At 43.7% G+C, this 11,010-nt stretch overlaps 1 protein-coding gene across 1 annotated transcript; it reads left to right on the top strand.

The window, feature by feature from the left end:
- The first annotated feature begins 571 nt into the window (after nt 1-571).
- LOC138784170 (uncharacterized) lies at nt 572-3,019 on the top strand. The gene is made up of 4 exons (XM_069959681.1): nt 572-625; nt 1,446-1,587; nt 1,987-2,140; nt 2,236-3,019. Exons 1-4 carry the CDS (start codon nt 572-574, stop codon nt 3,017-3,019), a joined length of 1,134 nt encoding a protein of 377 aa, XP_069815782.1.
- Nucleotides 3,020-11,010: the final 7,991 nt, after the last annotated feature.

Raw genomic sequence — 11,010 nt, 5'->3', positions numbered from 1 at the left:
AAATTGATTTTTTTTAAAATCATTCAGCAGTGTAAACTGACCAAAATGGGCTTTTTACCCACTCAGAAAAAATTTGACATGCAACTACTCTGTACCAAAGATTGATTCATCTAACAGACTATGATATTCCAGAATATCGGACTGATATTAAATACTACATAATTGATATTCCAGACTACAGGACTCATATTCCACACTATCAGACTGATATGCCAGACTACAGAAATAATATTAAAGACCATTGGAGTGATATTACAGACTACAGGACTGATATTCCAGACTATGGGCCCTTGCACACGGAGCAATTCTCGCGGAATTGTAGCTGAAAGATTTCTGCTCAGAATTCCGTTACTAATCTTTCTGCGGAAATCACGCGGAAATCTTGCGGAATGCAAGCGGAAATCACGCGGAATTCACGCGGAATTGAGACAGAATTCCGCCAGAATTCCGCTAGACATGTGTGGGTGCAGACCTAGACAAAATGTTGCAAATTATGCAAAGTCTGGTCTCATGAGCCTGGAGAGTGTGGAGCAGAAGTGCTGTGTAGAGCAAACAGGGAAGAAAGAGAGTGATGGCTTCCAAACGCCACAGGATGCCTATTGATGGGGATCACTTGATTTCTGAGGTAAAAAAGAACTTTTATTTCACTTCTGACATTTGTTCATAATCCTGTTTAGTCAGAAATGTTGTTGTGCATGTTGTATTTTTCTGTAGTTTGTATTCCTCAAGAACCATATTAGCATGTAGTTTAGCATGTTGAGCATATGTGATCATCCTAAACTTGGACTGTATACTCCCCTGAGTTATTTATGTTTATTTTTAATTTTATGTCATTTCATTGGCCAACATTATGTTAATTTGACAACATGCATGTACTGATCTCTACAAACAGCTTTTAGCCATGTGCTTGGTGTGCTTGTGTTTGTGTGTTTCCCTACCCATTGCATGCTATATTCTGCTTAGGCATTTTTACTTTTACATGCAGCATTTGTTATGTACTAAAATATATATATATATATATATATATATATATATATATATATATATATATATATATATGTTTGTTTTACGCTGTGCTATCACCATGTTTTAACATTGGGGGAGATTGATCAAACATGGTGTAAAGTGAAACTGGCTCAGCTAGCAACCAATCAGATTCCACCTTTCATTCCTTTTACAGACTGTTTTAAAAATGAAAGCTGGAATCGGATTGGTTGCTAGGGGGAAACTGAGCCAGTTTCACTTTACACCATGTTTGCTAAATCTCAACCACTGTGTGTATGTATGTCTTTATGGCCATTATCATAACCATCCTTTCACCTCTTTGCCTTTACATGCTCCGCAATATTTAAATATAAAATTTATTTTTTTGTACTCTGCTAGTTATGTTTTTCAGCATTTACTTTCTGCTTTAATTACATTATTTGATTTCTAATTGTTTATAGGTGGAGGCTAGACCAGCTCTGTGGGACAAAGCGGCAAAAGGCTACTCTGACCGCAAGTTAAAGGCCAGATTATGGAGAGAGGTGGCCAACGCAATGTTTGACGATTTTGATGATCTTGAGCCTGAGGAGCAGGCGGAATTAGGTATTTTTTATGTGTAAATAATGTAAACCTTTGTTAAAGGGTTACTCCGGCCTGGTGTTTTTTTTTGCCTATGGGCGGGGAGGAGGTGGATGAGGGCAATGACGTCCCCTTACCTCCCCTGTTCCAGTGTCCCGGATCCCGCCACTCCCATTCTGCGCTGTCCGGCCGCTTTCTGGTCTCTGAAACGGCCTTGAGATGTGATGTTTGAAGTCCCCCTCAGCCAGTCAGGGATATGGCCTCTGCCTTTTGACTGGCTGAGCAGAAAAGAAACGTCACGTCTCAAGCCCCAGCATCCACCTCCTCCCCGGCCATAGACAAAAAAGCACACCAGGCCGGAGTACCCCTTTAATGTAATGTGTTATATTTCAAAATCCACATTTTTAACATTTTATTACACAGATAAAAGCTTGCGGACAAGATGGAAGTCCATACGAGATTATTTTACAAAGGGGATGATGGAGGCAGAGAGGAGTGGTGCCTCACCAAGCAAGAGGAAGCCCATTTCATATGAAGATTCGTTAAGATTCTTGATTTCTAAAAAGGCATTTCGGAGGTAAAGGATTGAATCAATATATGTGTGCTATGTTCACCAAGGTTAGAATATAACAAATATATTTGAAATTGACATTACTCCTTTTATTTTGCTAGTACTTCTGGGAATTTTGGGAAAAAACAATCCCAGCAGCAACAACATCAGCAGCCACCACAAAGGAGGTCAAGCAGCAGTGCCACAGCATCAAGGGCCCAAACAGAGGAGGAGGAGGAAGAAGAGGAGTCTGGCACATCATGTATGTTCATGGACATCCCTGACTCGCCTTCCACACGCTCAAACACCCCTTCCCCAACTCCAAACATTAGATCGCCTGCCACTACCAGTGGTGCAGATGCTGCCACTGTCACCACTGCTGCTTCCCAGGCTGAGACAACCTCTGCTCGGCCTCGTCGTGTGCCCCTCCAAATTCGGAGAAATGTAAGGACCCCTCAAATACCAGATAAGGAACTTGATGTAGAGAACGAAACCTTATCTCTTATTCGACGGGTAGATGCCAAAGATGATTTTGATAACTTTGGCTCACTGATGGCAGCCTCCTGTCGTCGGATGGATCGTAATTTAGTTGGGCATTTTATGACACTTTCCTTGACCATGTCAACAGCTTTTGAGTTAGCAAAATCCATGCCACCAGTTGTAGATATGGTAAAAGGGCTGCACATTGCTTTGGGCCTGCGGGAGAGTACAAATGACCAGGCTATACAGACAGATATCCAATCTCAGGTCCAACTGCCAACATCACGTGTGCCTTCAAATAATCCTTTTTACCCCCAGTACCAGTACTACAGTCAGTACAATGTTGGACCTTCACAACGTACAAGTGCCCGGCATGACCCCAGTACCATGGGAAGATCCCCTACTTCTTTCACAGACCTCAGCTAGTTGAGCCATGTGTGGTTGAGATTTCCTTGTTTGTTTTTTTTTGTTAAATTATTTGCTTGAAACATTTGTTTTTGGGTGGAGTTTTTGTCTTGACTTTAAAGAAGTCTATTTGCCTTGAATTAAGGCATGATAAAAGAATTTTGTTTCAAAAAAACAGTCTTGTGTATTCTTTATATTTGACTATTTGAATGCATATGGCGATTTATGTTAAGCATGTGCTCCAGCCTGGGTTTTTGGGGACATGTTGGTCCAACACAGCTATTTATGTGTGTGTGTGTGTGTGTGGCAGCAGGTTCCCAGAGAAAACAGGCTGATGTACATACATAAGCATTTACACATTATTTATAAAACATGGTGTAAAGTGACACTGGCTCAGTTGCCCCTAGCAACCAATCAGATTCCTCATTTCATTCCTCACAGATTCTTTGGAAAATGAAAGGTGGAATATGATTGGTTGCTATGGGCGACTGAGTCAGTTTCACTTTACACCATCATGTTTGAGAAATCTCCCTCTATATATTAACATACCAGAGCATATATAGACAAAGCACTTTTTAAGTATTACTGAATGACATTAAACATCAGCAACATGAATTTGTCATGTCCATGTCCAAACTTTACATTAAAGCAAGGTGAGTTTCCTTTTGGAACAAATTAACTGGACAGACTCCTGTTGATGATCAACTAGCTACAAAGTGATCATGTAATTCTGCATAGAAATACGTCACATAAAAAAATTCATCTATTATTGTCACTCTGAGCCAAGACTTAAAATCCAATAGTGATTTCCTAGGACGGGGACACTATAGCCTTTTCATTGGGTGTGCTGCTTGGGCCTGCAAAGATTGACATCAAGTAAATAATGTCAAATTATGTCCAACATGTATAGTATGTGTACAATAATTGGATAAGCACTCAGACATTAATTTTAAACAAAAAATGGTATTTTATCTTAACCTTGTTATATATTGAACCAAATAAAAAAATAGTTCAGTAAGTAAGAACATAATGGCAAACATTTAACAACAAATTATCACTAAAGCAAATAAAGGACAATGTCAACTGGCATCCGAGGCAGGATACACTGGTTGAAAATCACAGCTGGGCAGGAGCACTGATGCCGGGACTTTGGCACACAAAAAATAATGTTTAGCTTAAGTGCATAGTCCTAAGGATGCCGGTTCCAGCAAGGAAAAAAAAAAAAAAGGATGCCTTTGATAAAGTGGTAGAGAAGCCATCATCCCAAGGAGCGAGCGGTGATCACGGAGGCTGAATCAAATGCCAGGGCAAAGCACCTTCGGGGGACCCGAAATAGTCGGTGAAGGCTTCCCTCACCAGTACACCACGGTTGGATGGCCGCCCCAAGCCCCAGTTGACAGGGGTGCCATCAAAAGCTTCATGTGCCTCCACCTCAATGTCCGAACTAGCATCGTAGTCACGCACAAAGTTGTGGAGCACACATGCAGCTTTGATGACACTGTCAACTGTGGCTTCATCCAACTGCATAGCACTGGTGAAGACCCTCCACTTACTACACAGGATCCCGAAGGTGCACTCCACGAAGCGTCTTGCCCGGCTCAGCCTATAATTGAAGACTCTCCTCCGGGCATTCAAGCCCCTCTGTGGGTATGGGCGCAGCAGGTTATTCATCAGTGGAAAGGCCTCATCCAATACCAAGACGAAGGGGACTGGATGCGTGGTACCCGGGAGAGAACGTGGAGGGGGTAGAGTCACCTGATTTACAATTACTTGCCTCCCAAATTCAGATGTCATCAGCACTCGGGAGTCCCCGGTCCCTCCATAGGCACCGACTTCGATAGCAATGAACTTATAGTTCACATCAGCCACCGCCATCAGGACCACTGAAAAATAGTTCTTGTAGTTGAAGTGCAGTGATCCTGATCGCGGTGGCTGCAGAACTCGAACATGCTTACCGTCGACGGCACCTATGCAGTTCGGGAAGTTGGCCACAGACTGAAAGCCTGCTGCTGCCTGCAACCATGTCTCCTGAGTTGGACTGGGCATTGAAATGGGCTGCAAGTACTCCCAAATCACGTGGCATGTTGACCTCACAATTGCAGAGATAGTAGATGTCCCGACTCTGAATTGGAGGTGCAACGATGCAAAACTCTCCCCAGTTGCCAGAAATCTGCAAAAGACAAAATAGAGACAAAATTTTAATCTTTTAACATCATTTATATAGCATACTTAACATTCATCACATGCCAATAAACTAAGCATGGAAAAAACTTGGCAAAAAAAACAAAAAAAAAAAACATGCATGTTCTATAAAGCGCTAAACATTTAACAAAATATATAATATACATTCTTACCTCAACGTGATCATCAGTCGCTCCTTGGGAGTGATGGCTTTTGCATTTCTGTATCCTGCTTTTTGAGATGTGGACCCAAAATTTCTACCAATTTATCAAAGGCATCCATTGGCATCCGAAAAAAACCCAAAAACTTGTCCGGATACCTTAGGGAAAAAAAAAAATAAAAAATTACAAGTCTACTCAATACCAATAAGATTTAGAAGGCAAAAAGTACACCAAAAAACTCACTCCCTCAATTCTGCATACAGTTGACCAATGTGACCACATTCGTGCCGACGAAGATTAATTGGGTGTACCCAAAAACGTCGTCCCTCAAATATGGTCTACAAACAAAAAAAAATATAACAATTCAACATAGGCAGATATTGAACATGCTAATTTGTCTATTATAAGGAAACACATCCTGCATCATCAAAATATACATATGAATTTATCACTATTCTATGGTTACATGATGTACAGTATTTATCTTTCAAGGAAAAATAACATTATCAGGGTTAACACAAATAACTTGAACATAAACTAGGGATATTGAAAAAAGCGATAAGCAAAGACTGAGCACAGCAAAAACATGCTCGTTTGCTGAATGGACCAAACAACATTACCTGTTGTTGTTGTTGTTGGTTACGGCGTCGTCGTCGTTGTCGACGCATTACTCGTAGGGCTTGAAGTAAAAGCAGCTGCAAAAATTCATCTTGAAGGCGTAGCCTTGGCTCTTCTACAGGAGTATGCAACTGGACTTGTTCTGAAGCCATCTGCACACATAAAACTTGTTGTCCAAAAATGGCTGTTGGTCCTGCAAAAATGGGAGTATTTGTAGGCCATTGTACCGCCCAGGGGGTGGAATGTTTGCTAAATTGTATTATAATTAAAGTGCGGATTTCTGCTTGTTTTCCGCTTGTTTTCCGCTTGTTTTCTGCCCGGATTAGGCGCGGAAATAAAATGTAAGCGGAAAATAAAAATCCCATAGAGTTCTATGGCATTCCGCCAGCGGAATCCGCCCAAAGAATTGACATGTACATTCTTCGGGCGGAATGCGGATTCTGCGCGGAATCCGCGCGGAATTCCGGACGGAAATTTACTCTGTGTGCACGGGCAGTCGGAAATCCCATTGTTCTCTATGGAAAGAGCAATGTTGCATTTACACGGGCGGAATTCCACGCGGATTCCGCCCGCTTTTTATGGCGGAATTCGGGCGGAATTCCGCGAGAATTGCTCCGTGTGCACATACCCTAACAGACTGATATTACAGGCTATAGGACACATATTTCAGACTGTTGGACTGATATTCCAGACTACAGGACTGATATTTCAGACTATCGGACTAATATTCCAGACTATCGGACTGATATTCCAGACTATGGGACTGATATTACAGACTACAGGACTCATATTACAGACTAAAAGACTCTTATTACAGACTATTGGACTGATATTACAGACTAAAGGACTCATATTACAGACTATCGGACCGATATTCCAGACTCCAGGACTCATATTCCGGACTATCGGACTGATATTCCAGACTACAGGACTCATATTCCAGACTATCTGATTGATATTACAGACTACAAGATTCATATTCCAGACTATCGGATTCATATTACAGACTATAGGACTGATATTACAGACTACAGGACTGATATCACAGATTACAGGACAGATATTCAAGACTACAGGACTCATATAACAGACTACAGGACTCATATTACAGACCATCGTACTGATATTCCAGACTATTAGACTCATATTACAGACTACAGGACTGATATTCCAGACTTTCGGACTGATATCACAGATTACAGGACATATATTCAAGACTACAGGACTGATATTACAGACTACAGGACTCATATTACAGACTAAAGGACTGATATTACAGACTACAGGACTCATATTACAGACTATCGGACTGATATTACAAACTACAGGACTCATATTACAGACTATCAGACTTATATTACAGACTACAGGACTGATATTACAGACTATCGGACTTATATTACAAACTACAGGACTGATATTCCAGACTACAAGACTAATATTCCAGACTATCGGACTCATATTACAGACTACAGGACTCATATTCCAGACTATCGGACTGATATTACAGACTAAAGGACTCATATTCCAGACTTTCAGAACAGATATTCCAGACTACAGGATTTATATTCCAGACTACAGGACTGATATAGTGAAAATTTGTTTACTCACCTGTAATTTTACTTTCCTCGAGGCATTAGGCAGCACATATGGGTTTTCAGTACCCACTGACCCCACTCCAGGACCGCCCACCTAGATCTTAGATTAGCATAAAAAAAGGTTAGAACACCTTCCATAGGTTGGAGACAGCATGATTACCCTTAAATATCCACACCTGAGAAACAGCAATTGTGTAATAAAATAGACAACATAAATGCAAATAAAATTTATTGGGAGGGTTAGTGTGCTGCCTAATGCCTCGAGGAAAGTAAAATTACAGGTGAGTAAACAAATTTTCACTTTCCTCTTCGGCTACGGCAGCACATATGGGATATGCAATAGACACAAAAGGGGGGGTTTTAGGTAGACATACGAGCTGCTGACAGAACTCCCGTACTGAAGGCTGGGTCCCCCGCCTGAGTGTCAAGCCGATAATGCCTTATGAACGTAGATGACGTTGTCCAGGATGCAGCATTACAGATGTCAATCAGCTGTACTTGTTGCCTTTCCGCCCAGGAGGTGGCCGTCGCTCGGGTGGAATGTGCTTTTAGAGGATGGGGAGGATCCAATCCCTCAGAGGCATAGGCTTCCAAGATGGTACATTTAATCCACCGCGCCAGCGAATCTTTGGAGGCTTTTAACCCTTTCCTAGGGCCAGAGAACAACACGAAGAGGTTCTCATCTCTGCGGAACTCCTGGACCCGAGATAGATAACACTTCAGAGATCTCTTGACATCCAGAAGCTGCAGACGTTGTTCTTCCTCAGAGGCTGGATTGGCACAGAAGTCAGGCAAAAACACTTCTCTGTTTATATTGGCAGATGAAGCCACCTTAGGAATGAATGATGGTATAGTCCTGAGCCGGACACCATCCGGCATGAATTTCAGATACGGATAACGGCAAGATAAGGCCTGAAGCTCTCCCAGGCGTTTAGCGGAGGTTACCGCTAGGAGAAACAAAACTTTGAAGGACAACCACTTCAAGTCTATGGATTCTAATGGCTCAAAGGGATGTCGGGTTATTTTATTGAGGACCAGACATAAGTCCCACGTGGCGACAGGTGAACGGACTGAAGGTCTGAGGTTTTTTAGACCTTTAAAGAACCTGGTGATGAGAGGATTGTTGGCATATTCTCCGTCCGTATGTGCATTTATCGCTGTCATGTGCACTCTAAGGGTGTTGGCCTTCAAACCCTTTTCGAAACCTTCCTGCAGGAACAGTAGGATAGATGGTACAGAGATCTCATGACCAGTATCTTTAAGCCAGAAGGAAAATTTCCTCCATAGCTTTGTGTAGACAGCATTAGTGGATCTCTTTCTTGAAGAAAGGAGAGTGGTCACAACTTTGTCTGATAAGCCTAAATTCTTCAGTCGGAGCCCCTCAGGAACCAAGCTGTGAGGTGTAATTTGCTGAGCTGCGGGTGATGGAAGCCCCTCTGGAGGAGCAGATCCGGATAGAGGGGAAATGTCCAGTATGTGCCCTGAGACAGCTGATACAGGGCCGCAAACCACGGTCTGCGTGGCCAGAATGGGGTCACTATAATGGTGCGTGGGTTCTCCACTAGCAGCTTTGTTAGAACCCTGGGAATAACTGGAACAGGAGGGAATATGTATATGAACTTGTTCTTCCAGGACATTGTGAAGGCATCTAAAATGTCCGGAGAGTCCCACCTCCTGAGCGAGCAAAATCTCTTCAGTTTGCGGTTGGCTTTCGTCGCCATTAAGTCCCATTGGGGGAGGCCCCACCTTTCCGTCAGCATGTTGAAATATTTCATATTCAACTCCCATTCCCCGGGGAGCAATGTCTGTCGACTCAGAAAGTCCGCCTGATAGTTCAAAGTGCCTTTGATGTGCACCGCCGACAGTGTCGTCACCACTGGTTCTGCCCACTGCATGATCTTTGCACAAAGAGACTGCAGAGATGAACTGCGTGTACCGCCTTGTTTGTTTATATAGTATTTCGCGGTTACATTGTCTGTCTGAATGAGGACGGACTTGTTCTTCAACATAGGCTGGAAATGCACCAGCGCCAGGTAGATGGCTAACATTTCCCTGTAGTTTGACGACATCCTGGTAACGGTCTTCGGCCAAACCCCTTGTGTCCAGTGTCCCAGAAGATGGGCACCCCAGCCGGTCTGGGAGGCATCCGTGGTCAGGACAAGCTGCTTTTGCCAGACAAAGCTCCTGCCGGTCAATAAGTTCTTGTCCACAGTCCACCATAGAAGGTCCTGGCGAACAGCAGCTGATATCCGGATCCTGCGATTCAAGGCAGATAGATCCCTGTTCCAGAACTGCAGGATCCCTCTTTGTAGACTCCTCATATGGCTCTTGGCCCAGGGGACCGCCTCTATAGAAGCCGTCAGAAGGCCCAGGATGCTCATTGCCGTTCTCACGGTAACCCAGGGAGACCGAACCAGGTGGAGAATGGCTCCCTTGATTTGTTGAGTCTTCTCCTGAGGAAGAAAAATCTTCATTTCCAGCAAATCCACCATCAGACCCAGAAAACGAATTCTGTTTGCTGGCACAAGCTGTGACTTCTGGAAGTTTATTATAAACCCCACTTTCTGTAGAAGAGTGATGGCTGTCTGGAGATGCGTCCGGAGAGACTGAGCTGATGCGGCTATTAGAAGCCAGTCGTCCAGATATTGTACCAGCTTGATGCCCTGGAGTCTCAGAGCTGCTACTAAGACAACAGTCACTTTTGTGAAGATCCTCGGTGATGGGGATAACCCGAATGGCAGGGCTTTGAATTGATAATGGAGAATACGGCCGCCGACTGCCAATGCAAGCCTGAGAAATCTTCTGGACTTCACCTGGATAGGGATATGGAGGTACGCATCTTTCAGGTCGAGCGATGCCATGAATTCCCCTTCCTGAGCCAGACTGTAGACTGACCTGATGGTGTCCATTCTGAACTTTGTCTTGACCAGGTGCTTGTTCAGATACCTTAGGTCTATGATGAGACGCCAAGTGCCGTCCGCCTTCAGGACTGGGAATACCCGAGAGTAGACCCCCCGGAATTCTTCTCCTGCAGGAACACGCTCGATGGCGTCTTTTAGCACAAATTCCTGAAGAAGGATGGAGATTCGGGCTTCTCGAAAGTTGCAGATGAACCTCTCCCTGGGTAGGTGTTGAAATTCTAGGGCATAGCCCTGTTTTATGATGTTGAGGACCCAGGGATCGTTGGTAACAGACTGCCAGGCTGGAAAGTAATCCAGAAGCCTTGCCCCAACAGCCACAGGAGGCCTGGCGTCAGAACTCCTGCTTGGGATTATCGGGCTGCTTTCTCCGGGATTTATCCTGGAACCTGCCACGAAACCTCCGTTCTGATCTGTCCTGCCCCTGGCGCCTCCGAAAGGAACCTCGGCCTCTTTGATAGCGGAAATTACGATACCTCCTATATCTGAAGGATGTAGGCAGGGACAGAGAATTATCCTTCTTATTCCGCTGCATC

This window comes from Dendropsophus ebraccatus, chromosome 2, assembly GCF_027789765.1.
Source record: "Dendropsophus ebraccatus isolate aDenEbr1 chromosome 2, aDenEbr1.pat, whole genome shotgun sequence".
Classification (NCBI taxonomy): domain Eukaryota; kingdom Metazoa; phylum Chordata; class Amphibia; order Anura; family Hylidae; genus Dendropsophus; species Dendropsophus ebraccatus.
The sequence above is the reverse complement of the archived record's forward strand: the minus strand, read 5'-3'. Positions and strand labels throughout refer to the sequence as shown.